This window comes from Leucopleurus acutus (assembly GCF_964270905.1).
Source record: "Leucopleurus acutus genome assembly, chromosome: 16".
NCBI classification, from domain to species: domain Eukaryota; kingdom Metazoa; phylum Chordata; class Mammalia; order Artiodactyla; family Delphinidae; genus Leucopleurus; species Leucopleurus acutus.
This window is the reverse complement of record NC_139158.1, coordinates 65,177,680-65,197,011: the sequence shown is the minus strand read 5'-3', so window position 1 is coordinate 65,197,011 and position 19,332 is coordinate 65,177,680. Positions and strand designations below refer to the sequence as shown.

At 45.9% G+C, this 19,332-nt stretch overlaps 1 protein-coding gene across 1 annotated transcript; it reads right to left on the bottom strand.

The window, feature by feature from the left end:
- Nucleotides 1-37: 37 nt before the first annotated feature.
- On the bottom strand, nucleotides 38-9,411 carry LOC309973218 (GEL complex subunit OPTI). Its single transcript, XM_082857263.1, has 4 exons — nucleotides 9,065-9,411; nucleotides 7,176-7,279; nucleotides 1,812-1,941; nucleotides 38-584 (listed from the first exon to the last, which is right to left on the bottom strand). The coding sequence occupies exons 1-4, from the start codon at nucleotides 9,176-9,178 to the stop codon at nucleotides 543-545; spliced, it is 390 nt and encodes a 129-aa protein (XP_082713389.1). The 5' UTR covers nucleotides 9,179-9,411; the 3' UTR covers nucleotides 38-542.
- Nucleotides 9,412-19,332: the final 9,921 nt, after the last annotated feature.

Genomic DNA, 19,332 nt, shown 5'->3' with positions numbered 1-19,332 from the left:
GGTGGGAAAGGCTTTACCAGGTATCACCAACAGGGGCTCAATTAAAGATCTGATTTATTCAAGTATCTGAAAACATTCTACAACGAAAACTGTTATTAGATACTGCTTGTACTGTGCTATGGACCACGCACATACTGCCATACTGTTTTCAGAAGACTTGAAATGCCAATGTTTGATATAGTTTAAAAACCGTACACCTGATGGAAAAGGAAGACAATTTAATGTTTCATCCGGATCCAGATGTGCACAAATTACAGGACAGCTCCAATCGGCAAACAGGTGTTTCATGATGGTATCCAAGAAGAAACTGTTGGTGATGGACAATTCAGAAATGCTTCCCCAAAAGGTGGATGGTTCTTTAAAAAGTTTCAGGTCACAACCCTTGCAGAAAACACTGACGCCCAACACACTGATTCTCGGTCCAGGAAACACGGGTCTTCCAGGTTCCGCGTGGCTGGGGTGCCCCCCAACAATTGTGTTTCTGTGGTATAACTAAGAGGGTCCTTTGGACCAGACAGGGAGCAGGTGGGGACTGTGCACCGTCAGTCATAGTGGATGGCAGTGTAAAAGATGATCCAAATGACCTAGAGAGGAAACAAGCAATGTTCATGGGCTCCCTCACCAACAGGGTCAACACAGGCTCCCATTCCACAAAACAAAGGCATCCTAAGAATGGGTGCACAGTGTACTTCCCGGGGGCTATCCAATGCATAAGCTGCTTGGGACAAGAGCACTGAAATCAAGCTGTCTCTAATAGAGCCCAGGACCACCGTCCTGTGTTCCCAAAGGGACCCTGGACAAGTCTCTCCCCTTGCCAAACAGAGACCAGAGTGCGAGGGCTTAGAGTTATAGGTGTGGAAATGATACAGGTAAAGCAAACTGTACTGCTAGTAAGTGTTAGCATTAGCAACAAACGTGAAAACAAAACTACATCATATCCTGTCAGCTCCATATCAAATAAAGTAGAGGTTCTCAAACCTGACTCGCCTTTGCAATCTCGTGGGCTCTTTAAAAACATACAGAGAGATGCCTGGGCGCCACCTCCCAGAGATTCTGATTTCGTTGTTTGGGCTGGGTTCTATAATTTTTTAAAAATAACTTTGAGGTATAATTCATACTTCATGAAGTTTACCCTTTTAAAGTAAAGTATACAATTCAGAGGTTTTTAGTATATTCAGAGTTGTGAAAACATTTTGGAGCATTTGCGTCACCCTGAAGACAAAATCTATTCCCATTATCAGTTACTTCCCATTTCCCCTCCCCCCGCCACTGGCAACCATTAATCTACTTCTTATCCATATGGATCTGCCTATTCTGGACATTTCACATAAATGGAATCATACAACATGTGGTCATTTGTGTCTGGATTCTTTCACCTAGCAGAATGTTTTCAAGGTTCATCCTTGTAGCATGTACCAGTTCTTCATTCCTCTTTATGGCTAAGTAATATTCTACTGTCTGGGTATATAACATTTTATCTAGCCATTCATCGGGTGACGGCTGTTTGCATTTTTTGGCTGTTATGAAGATATTTTTAAATGTTTTCCAGTTTTCAATATGCAGCCAGAGTTGAGAATTAGATGTAGAAACTGACAATGAGCTCTGGATTTGCTCACCACAGGGAGACTATACAGTGTATCACACCACATCTTTTGGGACATTAACTCAAGAAAGGACATGCCCTCCAGCCTCAGGAGTCTTGAAAAATGGTACCCACATCACACACTGTAACTCAGTCAAGGGGCTCCCCTTGAATAACTGGCATCTCAGGAAATGACAAAACCTGCTGTGAAATTACCAGCTACACATACCATGAACAAGGCAAACGATGTCATAAACCCTTCCTTTGTGAGCTCCCACGTGCCGCCATACTCTTCCTCATCTATCTGTAGGTAGTTGCTGAAGTAGAGGTACAGGACACCTGCATTGATCAGGCAGAATCTGGAGCAAGGGAGAACAAGCACCAAACATAAACTGTAAGCTTGGAAGACTGAGAACTCCCACCAACACGGTCCAGCTCTATCAGGGCACTTGCTGTCGCACAGTTAACTCTATTACGGAGGCAAATGAAATAATACATAAAAACGCCTAGGCCCTCAATGGAGCTGCCCACTTGGTTGTGCTAGAGACTTAAAAAAGGAGCATCTCTTTTTAGCTGACCAGCAAAAGCAGAAAATAAAATAAAAATGAAGCACATATAAATTCTCCAAGTCCCCTTGAAGTAAGACAGAAGGCTGCTTGCTGAACAGCCCCAAATAGGTCCAGTACCTGACATGGGCCTCCAGGTAGCTCCAGCTCGGGGGGTGGGGTGGGGGGGCATGGGGAAAACACATGTTAAGCTGCTGCTTCACGGCCTAGTTGAGCAAGCAAGGGCATAGTAAAGCAGCCTCTGCATAATTCCCAACGGGAAACAATTTCTGAATGTCCACTGTCTGCTACTGCACTTGATGCAGAGGTGAACATGACAGTTCCCGCCCTCAGCTCACCGCCTATTAGGAGCCAGAAACAGCAGGCAGAGTGGAATTGAAACCAGAGGTTTATGAGCACTTCCAGGAAGGTCTTTGACCCCTATCACATATGATTTAACTGATGCAGGAATCAGAATACCATGAGTAGTAACACATCACTCTGCTCTACTGATCTCTATGTAAAAGTAATATTCATAAAGTGATCAAAACTCTCTTTTTATGATCTTTCCAGTTACGGCACCTAATCCAATGGGGGACTATATGCCTTAGGCCACATCCCTTCTGAAGGCTGCAGTAGAAAATGCAAAGAGAACAGGTTCCTCCTATCAGTTAAGTGTGGGCTGGTGTAGGGGCAGGGCAGTATGATGGCGATGAGGAGTGTATATGGGGGGGGGGGCAGGGAACAGACCCTGAGGCTGTCTGTGCAAGGTTAACAAGGAGACAGGGTGTACATACACCAGGAAGTCTAGTTTGTGAGTAGTCAAGAGTATGGGCTTTCTCGTGAGTGGAAGGAAAAGGAGCTGGGAGGCTGGTTTAGACCTGTTTCAGGACATAAGTACAAATAAAGTTTGAGGACAGGGACTGGGAAAATGGTTGAATGGAGAGGCAAGAATCCCCAAAGGCTTCAAGCCTAAGGACCTGGGAGAACCATGGGTCCAGTAACAGAAGCAGGGAGTCAGGAAGGACAGATGGTTCTTCTTGGATTTCACACGAAATACAGTCCTTGGCTTGGCTATGTCATGGCCATATCCTGGTCGTCTACTAGGAATCTTGGGACCCAGCCAATCTGGCCACCTCCCTCTGACAGGAGTTCCATTTTGGACAGGCTGAGTTAGTGGCTCTAGACAGCCTACTATCAGGACTTAGCAATGTCACTCTGGGGCTCAGCTAATAAGCTAGGGCTGGACAGTGACTGGAGACTCTGACAGTCTCCAGCTGTAAGGTGGTTGCTTAGTGAGATGAGAAAGGGAAATATAAGGGAAAGAGATAAATAAAGGATGACAGGGAGAGAGAAAAGGGCTGACATAGGCCCTGCCTTCCAAGGGGCACACATTAAGTAGAAAATGAATTCACAGACACAAAGGCATTTAAAAGTCTGGTGTACAAGGGGGAGGGGTCAGGAAAAGGACTGGAAAGGCTCACACTGAGCTTTAAGGATGGGCATAAATTCTGTATTGGAAACGGGAGAGAATGACATAGCGAATGGGTGGACAAAGAAATGAAAATACTGGGGATTTCCCTGGCAGTCCAGCAGTTGAGACTCCAGCTTCCACTGCAGGTGGGCAGGGGTTCAATTCCTGGTGGGGAAACTAACATCCTTCATGCCACATGGGGCAGCCAAAAAAAAAAAAACAAAAAAACAAAAAACTGACTCTCAAATGGATTTTTAACAATTCTATCTTAAAAACTCCAGTCTTAACAAAATAACAAATCTAACAAATACTGACTTCAGGGCTGGAAGGTAATATATGACTCTGCTTCTAAGGATCAATGGGAACTCGTTTCAGCTTTTCAAAAATTTTAACAAGCATTCACTGAGCACCTCTTAATCATGTGCCAAGCTCTATGAGAGACAGAGGCAGAAAGGGATGAATAGAACCCCTCTCCAATTACGTAAAACCTCAGCAGACAGAGCAGAACCATCACACTCAGTTCCCAGGCAAATTTTAAGTAATGAGACCCAAGGAAATGGCTTTACCTTAATAGGTCCTAGCTGGTGCCCACACCAGAAATGAAGAGAAGTCAAGTGGGGGTCCAGACAGAGGGCAGCGAAGGCGGGAAGTGGGGAGGAGACAGTCACCACAACTGAGCACCAGGCAGCTGAGTCAGATAGATGGAGGAAAGGGGGTGTGTGTGGAAAAAATCAATGTCCTTGGGCACTTTCCAAGAGCTGGGAAAAAGGTGCCAACCAAAGGAGGGAAGGGATTCCTTTGGAGAGAAACTGGCTCTGGCAGGACAGTGTGGGACTGAACCCTAGAAAACAGGCAGTCCTGAGAAAGTGGCATGATGGGTAAGCCACTCCAAGGTGAATTCACTGCAAACACCCTGTTTCTTGCTTTCTCAATAGCCAGCCATATTTTATCACTCTTTGTAAAGCTAATCATATGACTGCAGTGAACCACTTATGGAGTACCTATGATGTACTAAGCCCTACCTTTAGCAGTTTACTTGAATCACCTCATTTAATTCACACATCAATCTCATGAGGAAGGCACTTCTTTATTGCCCTCATTTTAATGAGGAAACTGAGTCTCACAAAGTGAGCTCCAAATTATGTAGCTTGAAAGTGGCAGAGCTGGAACTTGAATCCAGAGCTTTCTAGAAAGTTAAAAATCTGGGGCTTCCCTGGTGGCGCAGTGGTTGAGAATCCGCCTGCTAATGCGGGGGACACGGGTTCATGCCCCGGTCTGGGAAGATCCCACATGCCGCGGAGCGGCTGGGCCCGTGAGCCGTGGCCGTTGAGCCTGCGCGTCCAGAGCCTGTGCTCTGCAATGGGAGAGGCCACAGGAGTGAGAGGCCCGCGTACCGCAAAAAAAAAAAAAATCTGTTTGGGCAGCCTTACTCATTTGCCACAGTGGGAAGGATACTAGACTAGCTCTAGTCTTTGCTATATTATTTGCAGATTGATGACTTCGGAAAAATCCCGTAGGACTCCTACAAGACGAGATAGCTGCTGGGGATTTGAACCAGTGTCATCCTCTCCTAGAAAAGTGATCTGGGGAAGACAGGAGACTGACTACCTTTTGCCTTTAGATTGCCTTCTGCCTTCTCTGGCATTTTCCTTATATCTGCCTTTTTTCTCATAGAAAGCTAAAACTGGGTGACCAACATTCTAAAAATGTATCTACATACCATTTCCACCCTGAGAAGACCTCTGTGAACACCAGGTCCTGCCTGTGTCTCATCACCCTCAATGAGTCCTCATCAAATGTCCACTCTGTCAAAGTCAGTCAGAGGATAAACTCTTATGGTTTCCTTGGACAAATGCTTTGATCAGCATCATAAATCGAAAACCTCTTTAGGGACTTCCCTGGTGGCGCAATGGTTAAGGATCTGCCTACCAATGCAGGGGACACAGGTTCGAGCCCTGGTCTGGGAAGATCCCACATGCCGCGGAGCAACTAAGCCCCATGCACCACAACTACGGAGCCTGCACTCTAGAGCCCTCGAGACACAACTACTGAGCCCGTGTACCACAACTACTGAAGCCCGCATGCCTAGAGCCTGTGCTCCACAACAAGAGAAGCCACTGCAATGAGAAGCCTGCGCACCGCAATGAAGAGTAGCCCCCTCTCACCACAACTAAGCCTGCGCTCAACAACGAAGACCCGATGCAGCCATACATACATACATACATATATACATACATACATAAATACAACAACAACAACTCTTTAGTTAGGAGAGGGAACTGTACATTCCTTTTGGGTTATCTTCTGAAAAAACAGGCAACTCAAAGAAGTTTGAAACTGTTTCACACTTTTCACCCCAGAGTAAGGAATAAGAGATGTATGTGATCATGGTTAAAATAATATATGTGATTTTCCATGGGTGAGTATGACAGTTTGTATTCCCAGAGGCCTGCCTGTCCATTTCTACTATAACTTGCCCACAACTCCTATCCTAAGACAATTCCGGGACTTCCCTGGTGGTCCAGTGGTAAAGAATCCACCTTATAATGCAGGGAATTTGGGTTCAATCGCTGGTTGGGGAACTAAGATCCCGATACATGCCATGGGGCAACTAAGCCCGCACGCCACAACTACTAAGCTTGTGCGCCTCAACACGAGAGCCCACGTGCCACAAACTACAGAGCTCACATGCTCTGAAGCCTGCGTGCCACAACTAGAGAAGAGAAAACCCGCACGCCACAATGAAGAGCCCGCGCACCACAACAAAAGATTCCACATTACTCAATAAAGATCCTGTGTGCCGCAACTAAGACCCGATGCAGCCAAAAATAAATAAAATATAATAAAATAAAATAAATACATCTTAAAAAAAAAGAAAAACACAATTTCCACAAATCCTATTAATTCAACCTGGCGGGCATTCGGACTTGCTCTCAGTGACTGGTTAACGAGCTGAGCCACGACCGGGAGCTCGTGTCAACTGCTGCCACAGGCACACAATAAAAAACTGAGGGCTTAATCTCTACTTCTTCACTGCCTTTAAAATGTAGGCACCTGGGACTTCCCGGGCGGTCCAGTGGTTTGGACTCCGCGCTTCCACTGCAGGGGGCATGGGTTCCATCCCTGTTCAGGGAACTAAAGATCCCGCATGCTGCAAGACGCGGCCAAAAAAAAGGGAGGGACCTAAAACAACTTCTGCCAAGTCCAAGATTCTGGACATCCAGCACAGTGCACAAGGGAGTGGTCATCAAGTATTAGAAGCTCTTCCACTTTCCAAACTTCCACAGACAACAAAGGTCATGTCAGAACTAGATGCCTGCTGCCAACAGGCAATATGGCAACCTCTTGCATGAGGTCACTAAGGACCCATGAATGAATAAACTAACCTGGATCTTCATAAAGGTAACATGCCTGACCCAAGCTGCTCCCAAGCCTGTGGAACTGACGAGTGCTGTATCAGACCCAGGAGTGCCATCATGGGGCCAGTTTTTTGATTTAGTCATTACACACACACACACACACACACACACACACACACAGGGGAAAAAAACAAAACAAAAAACCCAAGACTTACCCTGCTATTCCCAAGAAACCTCGCAATGGTAACACTCCCCAAATGACACCTAGGACCACAGCAATGATCTGTCGGAACCAGTAGATCACATCTAAAAATTCATCCTGTAGAAAAGAGAGAATGTGTGCATAATCTGGAGTGGGTGCCACAAGAGAGCCTCCTGTGATAGGTGAGGAACAGAAAAGCTTTCTGCTAAACTCATCTTCCAGAGGAATTTTCCCCAAAAGCAACGGTATACAGTTCTTGAATCTCCACATCTTCTTATACTAAAATGTGGTTAAAAAATGATGCATTTAGTTATCTTAAGTGATGGCTTCCAGGGCGTTGTGCTCTACATAAAAATTTTTAGGAAAATCATTTACTTAATTTTTTCAGAAGCTACAAAAATGAAATTGCTGTGATAATAACTGAGCTACTGGCCAGTTAGTTATCTGACCTGGAGAGACAAGAACAGACTATCCACAAGCAGAAGGGCTGACTGTTAACCAATTCAGTACCACCTTCCCACACTCTGAATTTTGAGTAAGTCACAAAAGAGAAAAGAGATTAGAAACAAAAGTGCAGGAGGGGGCTTCCCTGGTGGCGCAGTGGTTGAGAGTCCGCCTGCCGATGCAGGGGACACGGGTTCGTGCCCCGGTCCGGGAAGATCCCACATGCCGCGGAGCGGCTGGGCCCGTGAGCCATGGCCGCTGAGCCTGCGCGTCCGCATTGGGAGAGGCCACAGCAGTGAGAGGCCCGCGTAACGCAAAAAAAAAAGTGCAGGAGGCAGGTGCCTGCATATCCAATTTTCATACAAGAACACGGAAGACTCAGGTTTCTGACCTGCCCTGGACTGCAGAAACCAGTCCTTACACAAAAAAGGAAAGAAATGACACAGCAAATCAGAAAGATTTTACAAGAGCTGGGCAGCACTGGGGGCAGGACAAGGGCACCTTCAGGAAGTACCTCCCATCCCCCCACTTTACAGGAACTCTAGGGAAAACTACTTCTGATGAAAGTAACTGATGAAAAACTACTTCATCAGTCCAAAAAAATAAAAGGGGGGGAAAGACTGCAAATCTAACATTCTTTTCAGGCCAACTGGAATCAAGCTATTTGTGATGGTTCCTTCCACGCGATGGAGCAGAGTTGGGGAAGTGCTTACACTCAGATCTTCTGAATGCGTGTGACCAGTAAGGACATCTTGAAGTCCCCCAACCATTCCTCACACACATTTGGTGGTTTCTCCCCCACTCCCTCGCGTGTATACACACACACACACCACACTCACCCCTGAAAGGTGGTCTCATTCTCCCCTCTCAACTCTCACGCTTATTCTGTTTTCTCATTCAACAGAAAAGCACTGACAGCTCACCTTTAGTGAGCCTCACCATGTGCTAAACGCTTTACCGCACCACGGTACCCGACTTCAGAGTTGTTCGGAGACTTGAGTGAGATGACGCACAGAGGGCGCCCAACACACAGCAAGCGCTCAGTAGAAGTCTGTTACCGTTACTGTTCGAGTTAACCACGGTGGTAAGTTATTAATTCGACAAGGTAAGTCACTTACTCAAGATCCTACTGGGAGTAAAAGGCGGAGATCGAATCGAATTCACCTCGCTCTCGCCGTTCAGGCACCCGACCTGCCCGCGGGGGGGCAACTGCTCCGCCCCCTCCTTGCTGCTTCCCGCGTGACCCGGGCGACTTCACTCTTAGGCCACTCCGTAGTGAGCCCGGAGCCCGACAGCCGGGCCCTCCGAGTTCGCCCCGACACCCTTGGGCCACCCGCCCCACCACCCCGAACACTCGGCAGCGCCCGGACGGGGGCAGGGGCAGGCTCGGGCCTGTCCATTCGTCCCCGAGTCCCAGCCGGCTCCTCGAACGTGCGCCCTCGCCAGGCCCCACCGCACCTTGTCCTCCCAGGCCGCGTCGCTCCGTAGCACCTTGCTCCAGACGGAGACTTTGAGGGCCCCGTTAGCCAGCAGCGGCTGAGGCGGCTCCTCCTTCCGCCGCCCGCCGCTCATCCTCCCGTCGCGCCGCCCGGGCCGGGCCTGGGGCGCGCGGGCCGATCTAAAAGAGGTCGGGGTCTGGGGTCGCGGGTCACGGCGCACGGGGCGTGGCGGTGGCGGCGGCGGCGGCGGCGGCGGCAGCGGCAGCAACAGGCTCAGCGGATCGGTTCGGCGGCGCGCCTGCGGCTGCCCCCACTTACCCGAACACCCTGGCTCTGCTAGCTCGGCCGAGACCAGGAGCGCGCAGGGCGGAAAAACGCAGCGCCGCGCGTCCTCCCGCCGACGTGCCCACGCAGCCAATCGGTGGCCGCACAGCCGTCTACACGGAAAAGCAACCGTCGCTTCGGCGCAAGCGCTCTACGCGCGGGGAAGTGACGGCACGCTTCCGCCAGCCCCGCGGTAGAGTGAGAGGGAAGGGACAATCTTGGTACGGACGGCGACACGAGCGCGAGGAGGTGCTGCGGAGACTGAAGAACGGTGGCTGTGGCGAAAGCAGAGGTTGGAACAGGAGCGTCGTCCAATCCACCACAGCTTGTCCCGTCGAGCAGCGGGGCAGAACGCGGCGCTACCTTTCCCGAGGCGTCCTTTCGAGCCCAAACCTTGCTCCCCGGAAGCCCCGAGTTGCCCCTCAGGATTTAGCCCTTGCTCGTTTTCTCCCCTAACCCTTCAAGTCCCGTAGGACCTTGTTCACAGAGTTAATTCTTTTCCGTAATAACTTAGTGTCTCCTCATGCCTAGCACCCTCTTTTGACAAATGTGAGCCCTGAGATCCAAAAAGGGGAAGTGATTTTCTAAGGCTGCATGGCATGTTGGAACCAGCTGAGGGCTCCTCGGGGGAGTAAAGTTGCGAGAGTACTTTATTGGCTATCAGAAGATCTGGGTATTCATCTATCGTGGCCTCGCTATGGGCTTGGTTAGTGGTTCGCAAAGTGTGTTTCTGGACCAGCAGCAGCTGCATCACCTGGGAACTTGATTAGAGATTGAAATTCTGAGACCCCCCCATCCCAGACCTACTGAATCAGAAATTCTGTGGGTGGGGCCCATAATCAGCGTTTCAGTAAGCCCTCCAGGTGATGCCATTTGCACTGTGCTACGTAGCAAGGCCCATCATCCTACGTGGTGGGTTTATATAGGCAAAGAAACTTGCTCAGAATCACTCGACTGTTACCTGGGTCTGTCTGACTTCAAAATCTGCACTCTGGGGAGTTCCCTGACGGTCCAGTGGTTGGGGCCCCACGCACTTTCACTGCCATGACCCCAGGTTCAATCCCTGGTCAGGGAACTAAGATCTTGCAAGCTGGGCGGCGAGGCCAAAAAAAAAAAAAAAAAGAAAATCCGCACTCTTACACTTGAAGTCTTAAGGAATATCAATAAGGTCAGAACATCCTTTGCATACCTGTCAACATTCAGGTGTAGTTCTCCATCTTAGGTGAACAATGGTATCTCCTAGGAAACTTTTTCAGAATACCATAGCTGTTGTTTTCTCCCACAACCCAATCCCAAGATCCTGTTTCAGTAGGTTGAGTGGGGCTGGACCCCAAAGATGACACACACTTCAACAGACATGACTTTGTCTGGACCTGGTGGGACAGCCATATACCTGACATGGACGTACAACTTTAGTACTAACTTTCCCATGGATCTTGTTCTTATCAGCCCTCCCTTCTCTGAACAGTTTCTCTCCCATATGCAAAACTGTGGTAAAGCCTAACCAGCTCACTCCAGTTTGGATGTGCACCACTGATATAAAGCCTATTTTTTATAGACTCCCTGGTGGCATGCAGTGCTGGAGACAGACAGATCATTCTGTCATAGAATGTTGGGAAAATACCTAGACTGGAGTCAAAGACAGAAGAGGTAAGTTTTTAGTCTGCTGGGTCTGGTGGCAAAGGTTTGTAATGGGGAATTTGATCTGGGGGTTAGGGAAGACTGAACTCTGAGGGAAGAATAGGAATTAAGAAGAGGGAGAGGGAGGGGAAGGGAAGAGGGCATTCCAGGAGATGAAACCATGTCGGCTAATGGTGAGGTATAAAGCCACAAGTTGGAGAAGGACTAGGAGAATCATGCTGAATAATTTTTTCCAGTGGTATAGAAAAATAATTGATGTTCATCACTGTATAAGTTTAAGGTCTACAGCATGATAGTTTGACTTACATATATTGTGAAATGATTACCACAGTAGGATCAGCTAACCTCCACCTTCTCAGATAGATACAATAAAAAGAAAAGAAAGAAGAATCTGAAAAAGGAAAAAAAATTCTCCTGTCCTGAGAACTCTTAGGATTTACTCTCTTAACTTTCCTATACATTGTATGGCAGAGTGTTAGCTATAGTCATCATGTTGTATGATATATCCCTAGTACTTACTTATCTTATAACTGAAAGTCTGTATCTTTGGACCACCTTTCTCCACTTCCCAGGGCTCCCCTCACCCTCTGCCTCTGATAACCACAAGTCTGATCGCTTTTGCTATGAGTTTTTAAATTTTTATTATACTTTTAAAAGATTCCACATGTAAGTGAGGTCATACAGTATTTGGCTTTCTCTGTCTGACTTATTTCACTTAGCATAATGCCTTCAAGGTCCATCCATGATGTGGCAAATGGTAGGATGTTCTCTTTTTTATGGCTGAATAATATTCGTGTATGTTTGTATGTATCTCACAACTTCTTTATCCATTCATCCATCGATGGACACTTAGGTTGTTTTCATGTCTTGGCCATTGTACATAATATTGCTATGAAAATGGGGGTGCAGATATCTTTTTGAGTTCGTGTTTTCATTTCCTTTGGGTATATTCTCAGAAGTGGAATTGCTGGCTTGTATGGTAGTTCTATTTTTAATTTTTTAAGTATCCTCTACAGTGTTTTCCACAGTGACTGTACCAATTTACAATCCCACCAACAGTGCACAAGGATTCCCTTTTTTCCACAACCACGCCGGTATTTGTTATTTCTTGTCTTTTTGATGATGGCCATGAAGAATTTGTTTTTGGTACGCGGGCCTCTTACTGTTGTGGCCTCTCCCGTTGTGGAGCAACAGGCTCCGGACGTGCAGGCTCAGCGGCCATGGCTCACGGGCCCAGCCGCTCCGCGGCATGTGGGATCTTCCCGGACCGGGGCACAAACCCGTGTCCCCTGCATCGGCAGGCGGACTCTCAACCACTGCGCCACCAGGGAAGCCCGAAGAATTTGTTTTTATCCCAAGCGTGGAGGAAGCCACAGAAAGGATTTTAGCAGGGAACACTTTACTTTTCAGGTTTGCATCTTGACAAGATCACCCTGCCTGCTATTTGAAGGACTGGATCACAGTGGGAGACTAGTTTTTAGATAAGATTTTTTTTTTTTCCTCTTTTTATTGGCTGCGTTGGGTCTTTGTTACTGCGCAGGCCTTCTCTAGTTGCGGCGAGGGGGGCGTTACTCTTCACTGTGGTGCACGGGCTTATTGCAGTGGCGTCTCGTTGCGTAGCTCGGGCTCTAGGCGCGCGGGCCTCAGTAGTTGTGGCGCCCGGGCTTCGTTGCTCTGCGGCATGTGGGATCTTCCCGGACCAGAGCTCGAACCCATGTCCCTTGCATTGGCAGGCAGATTCTTAACCACTGCGCCACCAGGGAAGCCCCGGGAGACTAGTTTAAAGACTTAAAGTTACCCAGGTGAAATTTGGTGGGGGCAGTGAAGATGGAGAAAATTGGAATAAAACTTATAATAAATAATGATAATTATTAATAATTATTAAATTTAATGATTTTATTATTAAATAAATTTAAATAATAAATTTATTGTTAAAATAATAAATTTATTGTTAATTATTAAACTTTTATTCTTAAAATAATAGAAGTTAATTCTTTTTTAAAACTTAAAAAAATTTTGCTATAAAATATACATAACAAAATTTGCTATTTTTAAGTCTATAGTTCTGTGACACAGTGAAGTACATTTACTTTGTAGTGTGGCTATCACTACTATCCATTTTCAGAACACTTTCATCTTACAAAACTGAATCTTGGTGCCCATTAAACTATTAACTCCCTGTTCTCCCCTCCCCTCAGCACCTGGCAATTACCATTCTACTTTCTGTCTCTGAATTTGGCTAAGTTCCTCATAAGACTGTAATCACAGTGTTGTCTTTTTCTAATTGGCTTATTTCACTTAGCACACCATCTTCAAGGTTCATCTATGTCATAGCATGTCAGAATTTCCTTCCTTTGTAAGGCTGAATAATAGCTTTGTTAAATGTCCACGGTATATACATTTTATTTATCTATTCATCTGTTAAGGGACACTTGGGCTGCTTCTACCTTTTTGCTATTGTGAATAATGCTACAGTGAACAAGGGTGTACAAATATCTGTTCATGTCTCTGCTTTCAGTTCTTTTGGGTATATACCCAGAATGGAATTGCTGGATCATATAATACTGTTTTTAATTTTTTGAGGAATAGCCATACCGTTTTCCATAGCAGTTGCACCATTTTACATTCCAACAGTGCACAAGAGTTCCAATTTCTCCACATCCTCATCAACACTTGTTTTCTGTTTTTTTTTTTTTCTTTTAACAGCCAACCTAATGGGTGTGAAGTGGTAACTCATTGTTTTTGATTTGCATTTCCCTAATGATTAGTGATGTTGAGCATCTTTTCACGTGCTTGCTGACCATTTGTATATCTCTTTTGGAGAAATGTCCATTCCAGACCTTTACCTGTTTTTGAGTCTAGTCTTTTGGTTTTTTGTTGTTGAGTTTTAGGAGTTCTGTGTATATTCTAGATATTAATCCCTTATCATATATGTAATTTGGAAATACGTTCTCTGTCCTGTGGGTTGCCGTTTTACTCTGTTGATAGTGTCCTTTAATATACAAAAGTTTTAAATTTTAATGAAGTGAAATTTGTCTAAGTTTTTGTTGTTGTTTCCTGTGCCTTTGGTGCCACATTCAAGAAATCATTGTCAAGTCCAATGTTGTCAAGTTTTTCCACGTTCTAAGTGTTTTATAGTTTTAGCTCTTATGTTTAGGTCTTTGATTCATTTTGAGTTAATTTTTTTATATGGTGTTAGGTAAGGGTCCACCTTCATTCTTTCAACATGTGGATATCCAGTTTTCCCAGCACCATTTGTTAAAGACTCTACTTTCCCCATTGAATGTTTTTTTGCACCATCATTTGACCATATATGCAAGGGTTTATTTCAGGGCTGTCTCTTTTATTCCATTGGTCTGTTTGTCTGTCTTTATGCCAGTACCACTCTTTTGATTACTGTAGCTTTGTAGTAAGCTTTGAAATCAGGAAACGTGAGTCCTCCAACTTTGTTCTTATTTTTCAAGATTGTTTTGGGGATCCCTAGAGACTCCATATGAATTTTAGAATGAGTTTTTCTATTTCTGAAAAAAAAAAGTTATTGGGATTTTGATAGAGATTGCGGTGAATCTGTAGATTGCGTTGGTAGTAACAATATCAAGTCTTCTAATCCATGAGCATGAAATGTTTTTCTGTTTATTTGTATGTTCTTTAATTTCATTCAGTGATGTTTTCTAGTTTTCGATATATAAGTCTTTCACTTCCTTGGTTAATTCCTAAGTATTTTACTCTTTTTGATGCTATTGTAAATGGAATTGTTTTCTTATTTTCCTTTTCAGATTTTTCATTGCAGAAACAGAGTTGCTTTTTGGGTGCTGATTTTTGTATCCTGAACCTTTGCTGAATCCATTTGTTAGTTCAGCAGTTTTTTGTGTGGAATCATTAGGGTTTTCTACATACCCGATCATACCTGCAAACAGAGATAACTTTATTTCTCCGCCTCCCCCCGCCCCGCAAAAGTTAATTCTTTATATGTCATATTGTATCATATTTTGAAGCTCTGCTCTTAACTCCAAGATTCTGTAAGTTTGGGTTTACATGGGAGGAGAGGAGAGTGTCACAGAAAGTTGTATTTGGAAGGGTGCTTAGATCCTGCCCAAGGTCACACAGCAAAGTTAGAGGTCCAACAGCCATCTGAAACCTCATCTGTGTCCCTCCTCTTAGCTTTCTAGGAGCAGACAGAGCCAAGCTGGCAGCCTGGAAAGCCCTTGCCGAGAAGGTATTCATGGGACTGAGACGTGTTCCCTTTCTGCTTTTACCCAAAGCTTTCCTTATCTTAGGAAGTGGGGAATTTGGCTGAAACCCAGTGCATCCATCTGGTTAAAATAAACGTCTTGGGTGGTCTAAGATGGAAAAGAACTTAATGAAGAGTCAGATTTGGAAGCGGGAGAGACAGATTTGGAAGTAGAAATGTTGCCTTTGTGAGTTTGGGGCTTTTTAGCACCAGTTAAACATATGATGTCAGTCTTGGGCCTGAGGGTGTCCCTTCCAGTTGAATGCCCCTATAACACTGCCAGCTGCCTATAGCAGGGTTTGGAGGAAGATGTGCACTGAGGGGTAAGATTGTGGCCTCAGACAGAGATAGATGGAATCACAGAAATCAGGAGCCATGTGGGGGAAAACCAAGGAGTTGTGGAAAGAGCACTGGTTGTGAAGTAGAGGTCTGAGTTTGTATGCTGGTCCTCTTCTTTTTTTTTTTTTTTTTGTGGTACGTGGGCCTCTCACTGTTGTGGCCTCTCCCGTTGCGGAGCACAGGCTCCAGACGCGCAGGCTCAGCAGCCATGGCTCACGGGCCCAGCCGCTCTGCAGCATGTGGGATCTTCCCGGACCGGGGCACGAACCTGTGTCCCCTGCATCGGCAGGCGGACTCTCAACCACTGCACCACCAGGGAAGCCCCGGCCCTCTTCTTTTTGCTCACAAGAAATATTTTACTAGCATTATTGAGCCCTTACCAGGTCCCAACTTTACTAAATGTTTTTCATACATTTGTCTCCAAAAGCTGGCTGGCTCTCAGTCACTATACTGAACTCCTCTCCTTTTACAGTAGTCCCTCCTTTATCCACAGGGTACATGTTCCAGGACCCTCAGTGGATGCATGAAACCATGGATAGTAGTAAATCCTATGTATACTATGTTTTTTCCTATGTGTACGTACCTATGATAAAGTTTAATTTATAAGTTAGGCACAGTAAGAGAATATCTGAATCGCCAGCATCACTACTCTTGCATTTTGGGGCCATGATTAAGTAAAATAAGGGTTACTTGATCACAAGCACTGAAGTATAACAACACTGGATCTGATAACAGAGCAGGCTCCTAAGTGAGTAATAGGCGGGGTGGGGAGCACATACAGCATGGATAAGTGGAACAAAGGGATGATTCACGTTCCCGGCCCGGAGGGTGGGAGATTTCATTATGCTACTCAGAACAGCATGCAATTTAAAACTTATGAACTGTTTATTTCTGGAACTTTCCAGTTAATATTTTTGTACTGAGGTTGACCATGGGTAACTGAAACTGTGGAAAGTGAAAGGACTACTGTACCTTTACTTAAAATTTTTCTATAGTGAATGTTGACTACTTATGTAATTAAAATGACAACCTCAGGAAGGCTACACTTGACCTTTAGGACACTATAAACTCCTAGGAGCCGAGGGAAGTCAAATGGTCTTGGGGGACTACTTGGTGGTAGTCTTCCTCTCACCTTGTAACTTTGAAAGATGAGGTGCTATCTTCCCAACCCAGCAGTTTCCTGGGGATAAGTCAGTGTCCTGGACTCTCTGGGGGTAAGGTCTGGGAATTTGCATTTTTGTAAGCTCTCCTGATGCATGAGAACTACGTCTCTGGGTAATTAGTCCCAGATCTCCCACTTAAAAGCTGTGTGGTATTGGGCAAGTGATTTTTTTTAAAAACATTTATTTATTTATTTATTTATTTGGCTGTGCCAGGTCTTAGTTGCAGCACACGGGATCATCTTTGCAGCGTGCGGGATCTAGTTCCCTGACCAGGGATTGAACCCTCCCTGCCCCCTCCCACAGCATTGGGAGCACACAGTCTTAACCACTGTGCCACCAGGGAAGTCCCTAGAGTGTAGTTTTAAAATCCAGGGACTTCCCTGGTGGTCAATGGGTAAGACTCTGTGCTCCCAGTGCAGGGGGCCTGGATTCAATCCTGGTCGGGGAACTAGATCCCACATGCATGCTGCAACTAAGATGTCCGCATGCTGCAACTAAAGATCCTGTGTGCTGCAACTAAGACCCGGCGCAGCCTAAATAAATAAAAATAAATAAATAAATAATCCAGAGTCCTGAATCCCTAGGGATTCTTTATATATATATATATATATATATATATATATATATATATATATATATATATAAATGAATGTCTTATTACAGAGTGTTGCTATATTTCTTCTTTTTTAAAAAATAAAATTTATTTATTTATTTATTTATTTATGGCTGTGTTGGGTCTGTTGCTGGGCGCGGGCTTTCTCTAGTTGCGGTGAGCAGGGCCTACTTTTCATTGCGGTGCACAGGCTTCTCATTGTCGTGGCTTCTCTTGTTGCGGAGCACGGGCTCTAGGCGCACAGGCTTCAGTAGTTGTGGCACGCAGGCTCAGTAGTTGTGGCTCACGGGCTCTAGAGCACAGGCTCAGTAGCTGTGGCGGACAGATTTAGTTGCTCCGCGGCATGTGGGATCTTCCCGGACCAGGGCTCGAACCCGTGTCCCCTGCATTGGCAGGCAGATTCTTAACCACTGTGCCACCAGGGAAGCCCCCCTAGGGATTCTTATTCATGGGGCTGAGTTGGGGAAAAGTTTCCCAGTGGGGTCCGTGAGGCTGGGGGTCCATGGAGAAATCACCACTCCCAAAAACAGTGGAAAGGAAGAGGCCTTCCTTGACTGTCAGTCTAAAGGCATACCCCCCACCCTCATCATTACCACTTTTCCTTTTCCTTTACTACTGGACACAGGGCCTAAGGTCACATTGATAACTAAGGACTTGAAGCATCATCACGGCCCCCTTGTGAAGAATAGGGACATAGACAGAGAATCAGCCAACCCAACCACAGGTACTCAGACTAAGGAGCAGAAATGCCTTTAAAAAGCTATTTCCTAAATGAGAGTGTTACGGAACATAACATTCCTAGCTTCAGCGGAGAGGGGCCCTAGCCACACTGTCCCTGTCACCTTTCATTATCTAGAGTGCTTGCTCACTCCAGGGCTCATCAGTCTGAAGCTGGTTACAGAAGATACTTTTATTTTCAGGTCTTTGGAAAGTATTTGTAAGAAGCCATCTCTCCTGAGGCAGCTGAACCATCCAAATCACTGCCCCTTTTAGGGGAATATTAGTACTCATTTTCCACACGTAAAATGAGCGTCACTCTTGTTTTGAAGAGCCCTTCCAGCATGTTCCTGTTCTGCCAAACCCCAGGGCCAAGTGTCCAGCTTGAGGGATACTGACGGAGGGAGTGGGAAAACCAGGACCCCGGATGAATGGCTAAAGGAGCTGGGGCACTTTAATCTGGGAACTTGAGCAGGGAGGCTGCATCTCCAAATTCCTAAAGGAGAGTGACCTGTGGGAGAGATTCAATATCCTCCATCCAGGGTACTGGGGAGAAATCAGAAAGAAGCCAATTTGGTTCAATGGAGGAAACTTCTAGTGCTTAGCCGAAACCATGTTAGATAGCTGGATGCCAGTAGGCAGTGAACTGCCTATCACTAGTTTATATAAGAGAGGGACAGACCTCAGGGTGACCTTAAAGCAAGACAGACTGGAATTCACATCCTTGTTCCACTTAGTACTGGCTGTGTAAGTTCAGGCAAGTAACTTAACAAATCCCCAGTTTCTTTACCTATGAGAAGAGCATCTCATTTTTTAAATTTATTTTTGGCTGCATTGGGTCGTTGCTGCACATGGGCTTCCTCTAATTGCGGCGAGCAGGGATTACTCTCCATCGCGGTGTGTGGGCTTCTCATAGTGGTGGCTTCTCGTTGCGGAGCATGGGCTCTGGGTGTGCAGGCTTCAGTAGTTGTGGCGCATGGGCTTAGTTGCTCCACGGCATGTGGGATCTTCCTGGACCAGGGCTCGAACCTGTGTCCCCTGCACCGGCAGGCAGATTCTTAACCACTGCGCCACCAGGGAAGCCCTCTCATTTTTTTCTTTTCTGTGAATGTTTGTGTGAACAGAAGTTAAAAAGAGATGTTTGGGCTGCAATTACAATGTACAGTCATTTCAACAGAAATGCTACCACAGCTAGCTTAAGCAAAAAGGGGAATTTACTAGCTTACATAATAGGGAAGTCCAGAGACGGTACTGGTTTC

Bases quoted from the DNA above. Each gene is read 5' to 3' on its own strand.
- LOC309973218 (XM_082857263.1), bottom strand. From the start codon at position 9,178: ATGAGCGGCGGGCGGCGGAAGGAGGAGCCGCCTCAGCCGCTGCTGGCT. The intron at 1,942-7,175 runs GTAAGTCTTGGG...CCCTTGCTCCAG, and splicing joins GGTTTCTTGGGAATAGCAGG to ATTCTGCCTGATCAATGCAG. The intron at 585-1,811 runs GTATGTGTAGCT...TTTCCTCTCTAG, and splicing joins CATCGTTTGCCTTGTTCATG to GTCATTTGGATCATCTTTTA.